Source organism: Drosophila yakuba, chromosome X, assembly GCF_016746365.2.
Source record: "Drosophila yakuba strain Tai18E2 chromosome X, Prin_Dyak_Tai18E2_2.1, whole genome shotgun sequence".
Classification (NCBI taxonomy): domain Eukaryota; kingdom Metazoa; phylum Arthropoda; class Insecta; order Diptera; family Drosophilidae; genus Drosophila; species Drosophila yakuba.
Window position 1 is genome coordinate 6,563,271 of NC_052526.2, and position 17,922 is coordinate 6,581,192.

Here is a 17,922-nt window from a genome sequence, read left to right on the forward strand (position 1 = left end):
GGATTGCTAGGACTCGTTATTTTGTTTGACAGAGCTTCAAACGGGAGGATTTGAGTTTCAGGACTAAAGGATTCAGGCATAAAGGATTTTTTATCAGGGTTTCCTATTCACAAGAGATTCTTCCAATTTTCTTTCGAGCCGATTTTGCCATTTCCGGTGCATACATTTCGAGTCTCTAAATGCAGGTGGCGCCACTGGGGAATTTCCAAGTAGAAAACCGAGGACGCGTAAAATGTGTGTAGAAATATAGTTAAAAGGCGAGTTAAAATGGATTTTTTCTATTTCGGGCATTATTTAAGAAATTCCCTTAACTACAAATTCATTACCAACTCGAAGATTTTGGCCCGAAAACAAAATGTTAATTCTGATAAAGAAAACTTGTAAAAGGGGAGGGACTCCTATTTGTTTTATATACAAACCAATTTGAAACTGAAAAGTTGGTGGGGTTTGAGAGTAAATTAAAAACATAAAGCATATTCAAGAATTACATTTATTCAAAAATGTTGTTAAAAAAAATGTGTACAGACAGCAAAAAAATCAACAAAATTAATACATTTACAAAATAAAACGTAGTACGACGATATCGATAACAATCCGGGCATCAATACCGCCATGGGGCGTTTGGGGTTGCGACGACAACACGATTACGATATACAATTGCGCAATCGAGCTTACAAAAAAAAAAGTCCTTTCGTTTCTTTCTTTCTTATCTTCCTTATCTTTGTTTTTTCTCTTTTTCTCATTTTCTCGTTTTCTCATTCCTCTTTCTTGTATGTACTATGCGTAATTTATGTGTAGTATGTGATTATGCGTTCTTAACTTAGGTATAGTGTGTGTGGGTTGGGCGTTTTGGGTTCGATAACTAACAGTAGCTAACAGTATAATTCTGCAAGAGTTGCGAGCGAATGGTTGATGTGTGATTCCGATCTGGCAGTCCAGCTTCCGTTTCCGGTCATTTACCGTTACCGTTCTGGTTTCGGTTCCGGTTCCGGTTCCGTTTTGTCTCCACTTCCGTTACCGATCTTCGTTACCGCTCACCCCCCAACAACCCCGTATCGTCGACAAATTGCTCTACTTCCCTGCCCCCAAAAAACGGATGTACACTAAACTAGCTACTTGGCTCAAGCTCTACTATTTATACTTTATGTGGTTGAATCTCCCGCCCCGCTTCGCTCTCCGTTCCTCTCTCTTGCGTTACATTATATAGATTTTAGTTTAAAAAAAAAATAGATAACTGACATATGCACGCATCCTAAATGCTTGCTATAGCTGTATGTGGCATTGTGTCTACGTAAACTTTACTTAGTCATTACATACTCCTTACATGCTCGCTACGTACTCATAATCCTACTCAATTAACACTTCGAATTGCTGTTGCTCGACTTCCTCGACTTTCTCCTTTCATCATCTCTTTTCAGCAAAAACACAAAAAAAAATACATGATTAAAATGTTTCAACTTCGCATATGCGCATACCCTTCCTTAGTAAGTGTGTGTATGTGTGTGTGAGTGTGTATGGATTGTTTGGGTGGGTAGGCGAGGGGTGAGGATCAAATATGGGTGAGTGTGTGTATGTGTGTGTGTGTGTGTGTGTGTGGGATATAGTACAGGGATCCAACAATTAGACAAACTAAAATACACGATAGATCAATTAGGCTCTACATTATGCATGTAGCAATAGTAATAGTAAAAATAGTAATAATCGATAATGCATAACTAATGAATAGTTAATAGGTCTAATGATCTCCATGACATACTCATAATCGTAATCGTAATCATAATCATAATCGTAATCGTAAATCGTAAGTGGTAATCATAGTGGTAATCATAATAAAACATGCTCTATGTGTACGATTCTAAAATAATTCAGTCATCAGGTAACATTGTTTTGAACACAACTACAGTAACAGAAGCTGAGGTGGCTGTGGGCGTGCGCGGGGGCGGGGGCGGTTGCTGGCGCGGACCTGTGGCAGTGGGCGTGGCCGTGGCAGAGGCGGAGGTGGAGGCGAAGACAGAGGCAGTGACTCTGGCAGTGGCGGCGTTAATATTATTGTTATTCATATAGTTATTGTTGCTGTTGTTGAAGTTGATGTTGCTGTTTCGTGTGGTTGTTGCTGTTGTTGTTGTTGGTGCTGTTGTGGTGGCTGTTGTAATTGTTGTTGTTTTTCTGTTCATTCTCGTATTAAACGGTTGCTTTTGTTGTGGCAGTGATAGTTGCTGTTGTTGTTGTTGTTGTTGTTGTTCTGGTGTTGCTAATGTTGCACGTGATTGTGATTGTGATTGTGGTTGTGTCGTCGTCGTCGTCATCATCACTCCTGTTGCTGGCGTCGTCGACACGGCAGTCCATTGTTGCTGCTGCTGCATTGCTGCTGCTGCTGCACGTGTTGCTAATGAAATCGTCGATGGTGATGATGATGATGATGATGATGATGATGTGGCTGATAATGATAGTGATACTGCTGCTGCTGCTGTTGTTGTTGTTGCTGTAGGAGCGTCTTGTGGGGGCATGGCTAGCAGTGGGAGCAACTCATCGTCGGTCTGAGTTTGTATGTTGACCGTGTTGCTGCCGGCAGTGTTGGTGCCCCTGCTGGCCCCTGTTGCTGCTGTCGCCTGCAATCGGCCGCAACAGTTGCCGTTGAGCAGGCGTGCTGCTGTCCTCGCTGGCAGCGTTATAGGGGGAGGGGAGGAGGGGGGGTACACAAACGTTATCGCAAACACAGGGCTCACAATTCTTTCTGCTTACCATTGACCACTTGACCCTGACTCAGGCCCAGTTGACGACTGCGTCCAACTGTTGCTGCTGCTGTTGCTGTGACCATGCCCATGCCCACTCCTGCTCCTGCTCCTGCTCCTGCTCCTGCACCTGCACCTGCTCCTCCACCTGCTTCTGCTAGCACTCCCAATCCTTTGGTGGCAGTGTTGGCAGTGTGGTTGCTGCCAAAGTTGATTATCCTTCGGGGCAGTTTCGTTAGCTGTTGCTGCTGCAATGCCAGCAATTGCTGCTGTTGCTGTTGCTGCTCCTGCTGCTGCTGCTGCTGCTGACGTGCAGTGGCTATCTCACTTAGACTGGCTAAGGTCACCGCTGTTTTCAGCACATGCGCAGGCGTGGGCGATGTGGTTGCTGCCGTCGTCAACGTCGGCGTTGGCGTTCGCGTTGCTGCTGGTGATGTCGCTGGTGGCATGGAACGCTGTGACATTAAGGCCGTGTGTAGTATTGATGTATATTGTTGCTGCTGATGCTGTTGTGGTTGCTGTTGTTGTTGTTGTTGTTGTTGCTGTTGTTGTTTTTGTTGTTGTTGATGCTCAAGTCTTTTGCTCTCTTCTAAACTGTTGCTGCTGCTGCCTGTCCTGCCGCTGGCCATAGTTCCTATTGCTGCTGTTGCTGCTGTGGCAGTGTTGCTGTTGCTTCTGCTGCTGCTGCTGTTGCTGCTTTGGGAGTAATCCCTGGCAGTGTCGCAGCTGGCCGAGGATCGGGCTATCTGCTCGGCTGCCGCCGTCAAGGTGGCCAACGTGGCCGCCGCTCCGCTCAGCAGTGAAGTCTTCAAAATGGACGTGGATGCCGCGGAGGGTCGGGACGGCACATCCTGCTCTTGCTCCAGCTCCAGCTCATGGTCCTGCTCCTGCTCCTGTTCCAGCTCCTGCTCCTGCTCTAGCTCCGACTCACCTTCCTCCGGATCGCGCTGGGTACCGATCTCGATCTTGATCTTGGGCAAGTTGCGCAGCAACTGGTGCTGCTGCTGCCTGCTTCGACGCCGCTCCTGTTGCTGCTGCTGCTGCCGCTCCGGCATCGGATGTGGACCAGGTGGTTGTGGTGCCGACTGATGGTTGGCGGTGGTGGGCAGCAGTCCGTGCTCAAGCATCTGCTACCTTATGCTCGCCGAGTTGAGCACGAAGGGCACATAGAACATCTTGCTCTCGAGCAGCAGACTGGCCGCAGCCTGAATCTGCAAGGGGATCGGGTTAGAGCAGCGATGAGTCACAGGAAAATACAGATTGATGGCTTCGTTGGAAAAAAAAAGAGTACTACGTGTGATTAGTGGCCACTTACCTCGGGTATGTGGGAGAGCAGTTCACTGAGCCTCGCCTGCGGATTCTGCGGCGACGAGTTTTGCAGGTAGGATCGCAGCACCTGGACGTACCGCTCCTGGATGCTCTCCAGTTCCACTTCTGCTGGATTTACATAACGAACGAAAAACGGTAACATGAGCACTGTATGAATGGGTGTTTTGCAAATCGAACCACGTACCTTTGTTCAGCAGTATGTAGACCTTTAGGCAGACGTACTCCTCCATCTTGAGCTTGATGCGCCGGAACATGATGGTGATCTGGGTCATCTTGTCCACCATGTGCCCAACGTCCAGCTTCAGCTGCTCCATCGCTATCGGCTGGCCCATTAACGTGGTCAGGCAGGTTTGCAGGGTGCTCAGGTGCGAGTTCACCTCGCTGACAAACTCCGGGTCATCCTTGTGAAGTGGCTGGGCGGGCGAGGGTATCGGCGTGCTCAACGGCGTGCCAGTGGGCGTGTTCAGTGGCGTTGATGCCGGCGAACCATGCCTGCTGCCACCACCTCCACCTTCGCCGCGCCGCTTGCCATGCAACGCCTGGTAGGCGGCCGTGGTGAGGATAAGGATCTCGTGCCACTTGTCCGTCAGTAGTTTGGTGTGTATCTCCACGGGGATCTCCAGGTAGAAGGGCAACTTCTTTGTCCACGACACCAGCTTGTGGACTATGGAATCGCCGATGTTGCACAGTTTCTCGCTAATCTCCGACTTGTCCTCGAGGAACTCGCTGAAGTGCGGCAGTGTGGCAATGTCCTCCATCGCATCGCAGTCGATCAGCGTCTGGATCATGCCCAAGGCGTGCTCGTACGAGATCTGTCGGTCCTTGGACGAACTGACCGCCGAGTCGAGGCGGTGGCGCAGATGCACAATCTCGCTGGGATTGGTCAGGGCCGTTTTCAGTATCGTTCCGTTCACCAGGTGCGGCGGCAGTTGGGCTCCACCGCCAGCTCCTCCGCCACCACCACCTTGTTGCTGGTGGTGATTTTGGTGCTGTCCCTGCTGCTGCTGCTGCTGCTGTTGCTGCTGGTGCTGCGAGCTAAGCGAGAGATGCGGCGAGGCCTGCTGTTGCTGCTGCTGTTGCTGTTGTTGCTGCGCCGGACTGTGCATGGGTGGTGCTTGCAGCAACTCCGGCTTCAAAGCGGGGCCGAGGAACATGGGCTTCATGTCCACCACGCTGCCCATCAGCTTGGCCTGCTGCTGCTGTTGCTGTTGGTGCTGCGCAGCTGCTGCCACCGCGGCGGCAAGTTGCTGCTGCTGCGGCGAGAGCAGGTGATGCGGCGACAGCTGTGGGTGGTGCTGCTGCTGCGCGTGGTGCGATTGGTGGCCCTGGTGGTGGTGATGGTGGAGCGGCGAGTGCAACTGCTGCTGCTGCTGCTGGTGCTGGTGCTGGTGCTGTTGATGCTGCTGCTGTTGCTGGTGCTGCTGCTGCGCCGCCGCCTGTTGCTGCTGCTGCTGCTGGGCGGCCTGTTGCTGCTGCTTCTGGTTGGTCTTCTTGTGCTTCTTGTACTTCACCTTGTACAAATTGTAGACGGCGCCACTGTTGCGACCGCCTGGCATGCGATCCTCGCGAACGGCTGAAAGGAAAGGGATTCCCGGATTCCCGGATTCCCGGTTAGGCATCCGCGTGGTTTGGCCAGGGGAACAAAGTACTCACCTTGCAGCACCATGCCCTGCTCGATGCACTTCTTAAATCGACAATACTGACAACGGTTGCGCTGTGCTTTGGTTATCTCGCAGGTGCCGTCCGCCACGCAGGTGTAGACTCGTCGGTTCTGCACCGTCCGCTTGAAGAAGCCCTTGCACCTGAACACCAAGGAACACCAAGATTATTAGCCATGCTAACCATGTCCATTAAGGTTAGCGGGTGGTTACTTACCCCTCGCAGGTGATGATGCCGTAGTGCAGGCCGGTGGCCTTGTCCTCGCAGATCATGCACACGAGCGGCTGTTCGTCCTCGTCGGTTGGCTCGTGCGGCGCCTCCAGGTTGCGTCCGCCCATGCCGCCGCCAACGCCACCGAGACCCGTAGAGTTGCTGCTGCCCCACTGCTGCTGCTGGGCACTGAGATTGAGAGCCTGCAGCTGGCCGGGCGGCAATTGCGAGTAGTCGCCCGCCCACAGACGCTCCATGTTGAGGGCGTGCGGTGTGCGGAAGGGGTGTGGCCGTGATCTCATGTCCTGGATGCGCGTCTGTCCCAGCGAGAGCAGCAGTTGGGCGGCCTCCTCGTTGTTCTGCGGCGCCACCGATGAGGGAGTGAGTGGTCCGCCCACTCCGCCGCCAGACACCGAACCGCCGCCGGAGGAGGAGGAGGGCGTCAGTGATCCCGCCGATGGCGAGGAGAGGCAGTGCTGCTGCTGGCCCAGCGACTGTTGCTGCTGCTGCGCTTGCTGCTGTTGCTGTTGCTGCTGCGACTGCTGTTGCTGCTGCTGCTGCTGCTGTTGCTGTTGCGGCTGGTGGTGGGGCGACTGCTGTTGCTGCTGCGGATGCTGGCCGTGGGACTGACCCGCCGAGGGTGGCGGTGGCTCGTAGCCCCAGACCATGGTGCGCACCCCGCAGCTCTCGCCCATTATGACGGTGGGCGTGCCACGGGGCGGCGTCTGGGAGGGCGTCTGCGGCGACAGCTGTGACGATGACGACGAGGAGGATGGATGCGGCGAGGGGCACTGTACGGAGCCACCACCGTTACCGCCACCCACGCCCACCGGCCGCAGGTTGCCCAGCGGTCCTCCAATCACCTCCGGCTTCACGCCATTGATCCTGGCATTGCTGAAGCACACCATTCGCTGGGCGGCCACTGCTGCTGCGGCGGCGGCTGCTGCTCCACCCGCGGACTGCATCAGATGCGGCAGACCGGCGGCCACCTGCTGGTGCACTTCGCTCTTCACCCGAAACAGGATGGCCGCATCCCGATTGCTGTTCCTCAGCGCTAGGGAAGCGGGATGCATCAGGGCCAGTGCCTGCGGCTGCTGCTGGTGGTGCTGCTGCTGCTGCTGTTGCTGATGCAGATGCTGCTGTTGTTGTTGTTGCTGCTGCTGCTGCTGCTGCTGCTGTTGGTGGTGCTGCAGGAGCGGCGACTGTTGCTGGTGATGCGGCGACAAGTGCCGCTGGCCCACATTCGGTTCCTTCTTCACCCGCACCAGGGAGTGGGGCGAGTGTTGCTGCTGCTGTTGCTGCTGGGGATGCGATGCCTGCTGTTGCTGCTGTTGCTGCTGTTGCTGCTGGCCAAGTAAGTGATGCAGGTGGATGGCCTGCTGCTGGGTGAGATGTTGCATGGACTGGCTGAGCAGGTGCTCTGTGGGCGGGCTGCTCTTGCGCAGTGTCAGCGGCTGTGTGAGTTGCTGGTGAAGATGGTGTGTCTGCACGATGTTGGGTCCCAAACTGCCGTGCGACAGCTGAGTGGGTGGACTGGCGGAGACCCGGCTTAGGTGCTGCTGCGAGGAGCTGATGGACTGTTCTCGTTCCCGCTCCCGCTCCCGTTCCCGATCTCGGTCTCGGTCCCGCTCGCGTTCCCTCTCTCGATCGCGTTCCCGCTCCCGTTCCCTATCCCTTTGTGTGCTGGATGTGGAGGATGGTGAGGCCGGCGGCGGTGGCTCCGATTTGATGCGCGATGGCGTCACTAGAACCGTCACATGGCCCGCCGCCGCTGCTGCTGCTGCAGCTGCCGCTGCTTTGGTCTCTTGCTCCCGCTGTTGATGGAACGCCAGCATCTTGCTGGATACGTTGAGCAACCGCTCCTCCTTCACGGAGCGTATCACACTCATTCCGGCCTCGCTCAGCTTAGCGCTGCTCCCGCTGGAAATCCCCGTGCCCGCCGAGGCGGAGGACAGCACTCCATTTGTGGGCGTGAGCGTTGGACGACCGGTGGTCGTTGTGGTCGAGGGCTTCTCTTCCAGCGAATCCGGAGAGGCTCGACTGCTACCGCCGCTGCCGCTGCCATTGCCATTGTTTTGGTGTTCATTGATGGCCACTCCAGCCGTTGGTCCGCCACTGGTGGCTCCTCCACCCGATGATCCGCTGCCGGCGCCAGCTGGTCCGCCTCCCTCGGGCGTGGCTGGACTGGATCTCGTTGGCTCGGCGGGCGGCGGTGACATCACCGTTGAGGCGGCGGCCGCCGAAATTGCGCTGCTCGACGAATGGATCTCCGTGTGCTCCTGCTTAATGCTGCCACATTTGCCCACACTTCCGTTTCCGTGACCATTTCCACTGCTGCTGCTGCTGGCGGGGCAGGTGGCCGTGGAGGAGGCTCCAGCTGTCGGCGAGGCGGAGGAGTTGCTGGAGGATGACGAAGAGGAGGAGGAGGAGGAGGACGTGTGCGACAGCGAGGAGGTGGAGGATGTGGCTGCCGCTGCCGTCGTGGACGACGTGGAGACGCAGGGTCCTGCTCCCGACGCTGTCACCGCTGTTGTGCCAGCTCCACCCGTTTCGGCCACCGCCGCCACGACCGCTGCCAGCGAGACGGTGACCGCCGATGATGCCGCCGTTAGGGGCAGGGGCAGCGACATGGGCAGTGGCAGCGACATGGGCAGTGGCAGGGTGAGTGGGAGGGGCAGTGATGACCCCGCCGTACCGCTGTCGCAGAGCTTCGGCGACATGGGCGCCAGCAGGTCCGGCGACGAGGTGGACGTGTCCGCTATGGACTCGCCGTCACTGCTGCATCGCGAATCGATTTTGCGCCGTTTGAGTTTGAGGTCTTGAAAAAGGCTCATTTTATCGAGCTCGCTGTACGGGCCACGGCTCAGTGTCATAATTCCTGCTGGGCGAAAGGGTAGGGGAGAAGATACGAAGTTGTTGGTTTAGTTGTTGGCCAATATTTGCAGCAGCATCGTCTGCAGGCTAAGCGTAACTTAGATGTACATATCTTAGGTCTACAAGATCACATTTAATCGATTTCAATATATAGTATACATTACAAAAGAAATCAGCAAACTCCAACTGATACAAACATAAACATTTCGTTTGAATCAAGTTTAAGCAGATATATGTATGAATAATATTTCTAGAACAACGGCTTATGTTTGGGAAATTTTCAGACAACGCATGGGTGGTTGGCGTTGACACGCATAAATAAGTTTGCATAAATTGCTTGCGGAAGTTTCTTTTCTTTCCGAATTTTGTTATTTTGTTATTGGCTCGATTCGCTGATGATGAACACAAACAAATAACCAATCATTTGCATTCGCTTCCCCAAGCGAATAACTGGTTAACGCGGCCGAAACAGCGAAGATCTGGCCGAAAAGATATGATATGAGGAATTCGCTTAATTACACGACGAGCTTCATCGATCAGCACTCTTCGATTTGTGTCTGTTCTTTCTGCAAAATCTGCAAAATGGGTCAAAGCTAAGCTCTCCACCTCTTGCCTCTTTGGTGGCTCCCCTTTTCCCCTTTTCCCTTTGGATCAACAGGTTACACATGAGAACACATGTTGCATGTGCATTTGGATCCAGCATTCTTAAATCCTTACCACTTCTTGCGTTGAAAAGTATGCTACAAAATTGTTCAAAATCCTGAATCCATTACGACTGTAAAACGGACAATTTTTACTCAAACGCGATTCGGAAAGCATTTTTAAGCTTCTTTTTCCCCGTCAGCAAAAATTTGTAAAGCAGAAAAACAAAATGTTTTTTTTTTTAATTTTTGCAACTTTTGACAATGGTACCCCTTACAAAAAAAAAAAAATTAAAATTCGAAAAAAAATATTTTTAACTTAAATTAAATTGTTTAGAGCTGACAAACACGATTCTAAAAATGCACAACATTTTGGAATAGCTCTTCAATTAGCGAAGCTATGAGCATTCAAGTGCAATGATTGTACATACATACATACATATGTATGTATTATATACATAGCGTACAACGTACGCTGTGATATCACTACGATTTAATTGCCTATATTTTGTAGGCCAATAGGTAAGCCGATTTACCACAGTGCACCTGGGCACCTGTATGTTTCAACTTTCGATATCTCCTGCGCTCTCTCTCCCTTGCTCCCTCTCGCTTCCTCTCGCTAGCTCCGTCTCTATCGTCACGGCTGCTCCATCGCCCTTTCCGATGTCCGCCCACGAAGCCACAGAGCTCTCGATCATTCCCATTCCCACTTCCACTCCCACTCTCATTCCCGTTCGAACTCCCCCTTTCACTATCTATCCCATGGCGATCTCTTTACGCACGCACACACTCACACATACACGCACTGGCGCTGAGAGATAAACTATGCAGCTTCGGGCGGCAAAAGTTCTCTCGTCGCGCATTCGGCGGCAATCGGCAATCGACAGTCGGCAGTCGGCGGCAGCGACGACAATGTCGTTTGTGTGTGTATTTTTAAAATTTGACCTATTTTCATTATCAAGCGCAAGATTATTCTAAACAATAAAACCATGCGTGCCTCTCTGGGTCTATATCTTTTCGCCCCTCTGTGTGTGTGTGTGTGTGTGTGTGTGCGTGCGTGCGTGTGTGTGAGCGCGTGGAGCAGACTTCTACACGCAAGTGTAGAAGTATACATACTTCAGATATGTCCAGATACAGGGAGGTGTACGTAGGTACCTGTTACCCAGAAACTGCAACTGCATTCAAGCAAACTACAAATAGACCTTGCATCTAATCTTAACTCCAATCTTAACTAACTGAATAAGTTGATCATGATTATCAGAACACAATTAGTAACTAAAGTGGGATAAACTATTTCAGAATTTCAGATTGTTAAAGATGCAATGCTTATCTAGAGCACTTAACTTGAACAAGCGCGAGGTTTCGACTAAAACATACCCACATATTTTATAATATTCAGTAACATATAGTATATAGAAGCAAATATTGAATCAGGGAGAAAATTGATAGCTGTGTTTTTTGTTTTTTTTTTTGGATTAGTATCTTGTTGGGTCGTTAGGCAATCGTGGTGCTTTCAGAAGGGGGAAAGGCGGTGGTCAAAAGGAAAACTTGCAGCCAAGTTTAACTTTTTCAGCGTGTGTGTGTGTGTGTGTGTGGTTTCTTTAAGTGTACAAGTGTCTAATGTTAGTGATCTTGATTTGGGTTTTTTTTCGAATATAGTCAGAAATTTACCTATGGATGTCATAATTTCGTTTTTTCTGTTCTTTGCCGATTGTTCAAATTTGGATAAAAACAAAAAATTCTCTTGTTTGCCGATCGTTGTTGTTGTTTTGGTTTTTGATTTTGTTGTTCTTGTAGCTGTGGATTTTCTTTTCTTGCCGATGTTATTTTTGCATTTGCATTTGCTTTTGCATTTGCTTTTGTGTGTGTTTGGGTTTACTTGTGGGGGGGTTATCGTTATTTCATTGAATTTGGATTTGGATTTGAATTTGGATTTTGTACTTGTATTTGTATTTGTAATTGTATTTGCTTGGATTTTTGGTATTACTGTGACTCGTTCGGGAAGCATCTAGACTGCGTCCCTCCCCGCCCGCTGCCCCCTGAGCTGCAGAGCAGAGTGGCAGTGGCAGTACGCATTCCAGTGGGTGCTTTTTGTTGGGTGGTTGTGGGTTGGGGGGTTTTGTGGGGGTTTTGTTCTTGTTTTATTGTTTTCTTGTTTTCTTGGCCAATTGCTGGTTGCTCCAGTTTAGTGCACTTCTTTTTGCTTTTTTGGGGGTGGGGGAGTTGTGGGTTTTCGATGACTGCAATTTTGGTTGGTAAGAGGGGATAGAGAGCGTAAGTAATGCGTGTCTCTGTGTGTGTGTGGGTGTGGGAAGGGGTAGGGGGTAGGGCTAAGCCAGGGGGTGGCAGGGGTGGCTGGGCGTGGTGGGTGGTGGTGTCTTACGCATTTATGATTAGGCATGATTTACGGGGTGTATAGAGTATATAGATGGATGCAATACTAACGGCAAATGGGCGGCATACGAGACTTTTTCTTATAATAGTTATTGTAATTGTTGTAATGGTTATTATTATTATTGTTGTTGTTGTTGCTGCTATTGTTGTTGTTGTTATTGTTGTTGGCAATGGCATTGCTGCTTGTGTTATTATTATTGTTGTTGTTGTTGCTGATGGTATTATTGTTATTGTTGCAGTTGCTGTTGTTGTTGTGCGAATTGCACTTGTTGCACTTGCTGGGGCCGCACGTGGCTGCCGATGCAGTTGCTCCTCCTCCTGGCTCTGCAGCTCCTGCAGCCGCTCCTGCTGCTGCTCCTGCTTGATTGTCCTGTCCAGCGCTATTATCCTGCGCTGTGGGCTCGTCCTTGGGGTGATCCGCGTCGGACGGGGATGCAGTGTCGCCGCTCGCCTTGCTCTTATCGCCGCCATGGTGATGATGGTAGTGATGGTGGTGGTGGTGGTAGATGTGGTGATGGCGATCGTTGTTGCCAAATGGTTCTTGCTCATTGCTATTTCCGCTTTGCAAACCGGAATCGCAGACATCGTTGCTGGTCGCGATGTTGTTATTGTTGCTATTGTTGTTGTTGCTGCTGTTGCTGTTGTTGCGGAGATTGGTGTTGTTGGTGCTGCCATTGTTGGCGTGTGGCAGTTGCAGGCTGCCGTTGCTGTTGCTGTTGCACTTCTTCAGCAGCGTCTTGTTCAGCGGCGTCTTGATAATGGTCAGCTTGTTGGCCACGTCGTTGACTGGCTTGGGCTCCTCCAGCTGGTGATCCAACTGCTCCGGCTGGTCGGGCCGATCCTCCGGCTGCTCGCGTCTACAGCCGTGGTTGCCATTGACCCGCTGCTCCTCGTGGCCGCCATTCTGCTGCACGGCGGCATAGCTGTCCGCTGCAGTTGCCTCCGTGGCCGAGGCCGTGGCCGTGGCTGCCTCTAGATCGGCAGCTGCCGCAACAACACTGCTGGCCTTGGATCCAGGCTCCAGGATCAGCGGCTGCTGGGCATTCATCTGGGCGGGCAGCTCTTCTTCTAGGTGGGCAGGTAGAGACGGACAAGCGAACGATGCTGGGCCATTTTGGCTGGTTGGCGTTGGCAATCACCGAGTAGTTTTAAACACATATCAAACGACACTTAGCGATCACAATAACCATTTGTTTGTCAACTTCTTCTTCTTCTTTTACAGCATGTTGCATGTTGCGTAGTCACTGGGTTCGATTAGAAGTAGAAGCAGTCTGCGTCCATTGCCAAAACTTAAAGCACTCGAAAAAAATATGTAAACATAATGAATCGATTGATGTTGCTGCTCCGTTTTTGATCCTCGAAATGAGACTGAGATTGGGATTGAGATTGAGACTGAGATTGGAGCAGAGATTGAAACTGAGACTGAGATTGAGATGAAGATTGAGATGGAGATTGAGACTGAGAAATGAGACTGTGTGTTTTTCTGTTTGTGTGTGTGTGCGTGTGTGTGTGCCTGTGTTTGCGTGTGTGTGTGTGGGTGGTTGGTTCTGGGTGGTTCTGGTTGTCAGGGGTCTTTACTTGTAGGTCTCTTGGGTCAAAACTAGGGGCACATACCACTCTTGGCTTTCAGATTCTTGCCTATACTTTACATATACTGATGTGTTTTTCTTTATCTTTCGTTACCACTTGAAAACATTGACAAACTTGAAAAAAAAGGATTTGGCGCGTACTGAACCGCTGGCTACCGTCAACCGTTAACCGTTTCGCCCGATATCGCCGCACTTTAGCCACTGGCCACTGAAACTGAAAAACTAAACTATAGTTCGAGCCAAGTTCCGCGTCTGAGCGACGGCTGCTGCCGTGCCGTGTTATTTGTTTTTTGTTATTTGTATTTGTAGCTTCGTTTTTTTTTTTTTTTTTTTTTTTTTTACGTTTTATGTTTTATTTTTTGTTGCTGTTGCTGTTTTTGTTTCAGTTTCGGTTTCTGTTTGCTGGAGATGTTGCTCCGCGGCCAACGTGCGTGCATGCGAACGAAATAAAGTGAAATGAAAGGAGTAAGCGAGCGAAAGAAAGCAGCAGCCACGAAATGCTGCTGCTGCCTCTGCCGCTGCCGGCGTCGCAGTCGGCGCAAGCGTCGACTCCCCCTCCGCCCCACTAGCTCCACTTCCACTACTCGCTCGCACTCTCTCTCCCTCGCTCTCTCTCTCTCCCTCCATCTCTCTCTCTACCTCTCTCCGTCTATCGCGATCGAGCATTAGAAGCGTCGACGTCGGCAGCAAACGAAAATGAAAACCAATAGACAAAACGAACAAAAAACACTGAAAGCACACTCACTCTCTCACAGACACACGCAGACACACACACGAACACACACGAAGATACACAGACACACGCTCAGCAGGCAGCGGCGACGTCATAGTTATGCTTTGGCAGCGACGCAGACGCCAGCAGAGGCACTAGGCTCATTTTTGTCCACCTCTCTCTCTCTCACTCTATCCCTCTCTCTATTGCACGCTGGCAGTCTCCCCTTTCCACCTACACCTCCACCCACCTCCACCCACCTCCACCACCCACACACACACGCAATAGGGTTCATTGCAATTGCAACTGCAACTGCAACTGCATTCTAGCTGCCACTAAAAACTTCACTCTCTCCCATCGCTTGTGTGTGCCCTTCTAGCGCCATCTCTCTTGCTCCCTTATCTAAGCACTGCATTCAAATTAGAATTGACTCGCAACAGCAGCGCAACAGCAACAGCAGCAGCACATCAGCAGCAGCACAAGTTGCATTAAGTGTGTGCTGCCAGTGTGTGTGGGTGTACTTGGTGTTGCTGTTGCTGTTGGTGTGGACGTTGACCGGCGAGCTTAGGGGCGGCTTTCCAGGGGGTGGGGCACTCTGGAGGCAGAGGGGGGGGCACTGCCATTAGGGAGGAGCTTTCCTAGCTGCCCCGAAAAGCTCCAACTCTCATGCTAACTCGCCTTCTTCTCCACCACCACCACCCTTCTCCTTGCTGCCTGCCGAGCGAAACTGTGCCAATGCACTTTCCACCGGGCGCGGAGGAGGGGAGCGGAGGGGGAGAGGAAGAGAGAGTAGATTGGAGGGGGGCGGTTTGGGGCACGAGTTCAGAGAGGGGTGCTCAGCAAAAGCTTTTCCTGCCGCCACAAGAGAGCGAGCTGCCGTGTGGCAGTTGCAGCACAGATTGTTGCTTCCTGCTTTCTGAGGCTTTCTGCTTCCAAACCCCAAACCCCAAAACCCCAACCCCCACCTCCCATCCCCAATTCCCCGCATTGCCACTGTGGCAATGGAGTTCTGCGATCGGCGCGGGGTGGGGGGCTGTGGCCGTCTGTGGAAAGGTAAAAGTTAATTCGAACTAGAGCAACGGCAATAGCAACCCAACAATGGACAATGACAAGCGATTGCGCAACGTCGCGAGCGAACAGCGCAGCGGAGCTGAGGAAAAGCAAAGCAACAATAGCAACAACAGCAACAACAGCAACAACAGCAGCAACAGCAGCAACATGAGTAACAGTAACAGCGGCAGCAATGGGGATCAATTGGCGCGGAAAACGAGGCAAACGGACAAGCAAGACGAGGAGGCTTGGATGGACAAAGGACTAGTGAGCCAGTGGACAAGTTCATCATCGGCGGACAAACGGACAAGTTCATCGGTAAACGGACATGCGGACAAACGGACAATGGCAAAATTCGCGGGGCAGACAGCTTAACTGCGAGCAGTAGAAGCAATGTCATGAATTTCGACATGGCCAAAAGCAATGTGGCTCATGTCTCGCATTACTTATTTATTCGCTATTCACTGTCCCCTGTCGAATGTCTGATGTCCACTATTCACTATTCACTATTCACTCTTTACTCCGCGTGCCTTTAGCAGTGCACCCACACCAGCATTCGGCATTTCTCTAATGCCCTTTCCATACGTTCGTTGACCATTGTCTGAAAGCACTTTCGATTTCAACTGCTGCCAGCCGCAGCAGCAGCAACACTAACAGCAAAAGCAAAAGCAAAAGCAACAACGTGCAATAATTGTTTGGCGCACATTTCATTTCCTTATTGCTCACTGACATTTCGCTTCGCACTCACACAACGCAAATGGCTTACGACTTTATAATGAGCAGCCCAGCAGCGGCGGCAAATGTGTTAAGACCTGATTGCAATTGCCGCTGCTGCTGTTGCTGTTGCTGCTGCTGCTGCTGTTGCTGCTGCTGCTGCAAGCTGCAATGCCAGGAAGCCTTTGGCCAACAGCTTACGCCCCCCCCCCCATCTGCCCCTTGTGCGCACTGTGCTAAAGTGAAAGTTTATTGTTGTTACCGCTGCGTTCTGGAGCCACGGATCGCGGGCGAGAGAGAGAGAGATGGCATGCGGAAGTGCAACTTGCAGCTGCGGAGCAACTCTCGTGCCCACGATCGCGCAGGAGAGCGAGAGAGAGAGCAACGTCATCTGCAAGCTCGACTTGGCTGAGATTGGCTTTCTGGCTAAAAACGAAAACACTCACCGGACCACAAAGCCGGGCCAGGCATAGCTGGTTGTTGTTGTTGTTGCTGCTGCTGCTGTTTGTTGCCTGACGTCTTGGGGGCTGCTGTTGCTGTTGCTGTTGTTATTGTTGTTGTAATTGTTTTGCTCGCAAACTTTTATTTCGCACTCTTTTTTTCCTTCAGTGGGCCAGCAGCACGGAGGCCAGTGGCAGTGGCCACATAGTATGCCAGCACTCAAGTCTAGAACTGCTCACTTCAAAACTCACAGCAACACAAACATAAAAAAAATAACAACAAATAGATAGATGCATATACTGTTCTGCAGATTGCTCGAGATTTACTTCTTTGCGCGCCTCAAGAGCTGCGGACCACGAATAAGTTACCACTAACCACTAACCACGAGCCACGAACCACGAGTCACGAATCACGAATCGAACTGAAGTCGAAGCTGCTGGGCCAAAAGTGAAGCCAAAACAAAGCCCCTACTGCTGCCGCGTCGCCGTCGCCGTTGGCAGCGCTGCACTTGCTCCCCTCTCACCTTAACTTTTTTTTTGGGTGTTTTTTTTTTATTTAGTTCGTTTATTTGTTGTTCAAGTTTTCGGCTTTGACTTTTCTTTGATTATTGCAGTCTTGTCTTCTTTTTTTGCTCTCGTGTGTGGAGTCTCGTGATTAATTGAGCATTATTTGCTTGCTTGCTTGTTCGATTGTTCGATTGTTTGATTGTTTGATTGTTTGATTGTTTGATTTGGCTGTGCGAATATTACTCATACGCAGTGTGTGCGCTTTGGCTGCATTGGCTGCTTTGGCGACTGCTGCTACTGCTACTGCTGGCTGACGGATATAACGGAAATGTGCAACTGGCAGCCACCAAAACAGCCGCGTAGCGAAATTGTCAAGCAGACCCACAGGCCCAGAGAGTCGAGCACTCGGCAATCAGCGCTGAGAACTGAGAACTGCCAACTGAGAACTGCCAACTGAGAACTGCCAGCTGAGAAGCGAGAACAGCGAGAGCTTAAGCGAGAGACACTGCTCGAGAAACCCAACTAACATACTAATCGAAACAGCAGCAGAAACAGCAGCAGAAATCGAAAACAAGAGCCCACGAGCTCTGCAGCACAGCAGCAACATCGGCAACATACAGATTGCAATGTGGGTTTTCCTGGCTGCTGCCTTCGAAAGCTTACTGGCACACACTCGGAAAAACAACTCGCGCCCCTCGAGCAGCTGGCCCGGAAAATGAACATAGCGTTCCAGACAGTTGTCTCAGTTACCTCGATCCTGGGGCGCGGGATTCATTTGTCCGGCTGTTGGAGCTGCCAATGTGCCCATGGTGGCCAATGTGGCAGGCGTTTTTTTCTAGTGTGGCGGCTGCTGGGGCAGCTTGCTGCTCTTGGCCCACGAATGGCATCTAACACTTGTGCATCAAGTGCACATGGCTCAGAGCTTTGCTCTCCCTCTCCCTCGCTCCCTCTCCCTCGCTCCCTCTCTCTCCATCTCGCTCTCGCTGCTTCTCTGAGTGCTGCTCTCTGTCTGTGCCGCCGAATCTGAATCTGAATCGCTTGCATCATTGGCCCCCCCTGCAATTTGCACTG

General features: G+C 51.3%; 2 protein-coding genes across 2 annotated transcripts; both read right to left on the reverse strand.

Moving 5' to 3' along the window:
- Positions 1-742: 742 nt before the first annotated feature.
- LOC120320967 (hormone receptor 4) lies at positions 743-16,858 on the reverse strand. Its single transcript, XM_039371997.2, is given in 7 exon segments — positions 743-2,659; positions 2,743-3,943; positions 4,048-4,169; positions 4,246-5,634; positions 5,715-5,863; positions 5,937-8,808; positions 16,351-16,858. Coding segments are annotated over 7 exon segments (6,552 nt in total). The 5' UTR covers positions 16,376-16,858; the 3' UTR covers positions 743-1,865.
- Positions 11,690-13,903, reverse strand: LOC120320969 (uncharacterized protein DDB_G0287625-like). The gene has a single exon (XM_039372003.2). It carries the CDS (start codon positions 12,885-12,887, stop codon positions 11,886-11,888), a length of 1,002 nt encoding a protein of 333 aa, XP_039227937.1. The 5' UTR covers positions 12,888-13,903; the 3' UTR covers positions 11,690-11,885.
- Positions 16,859-17,922: the final 1,064 nt, after the last annotated feature.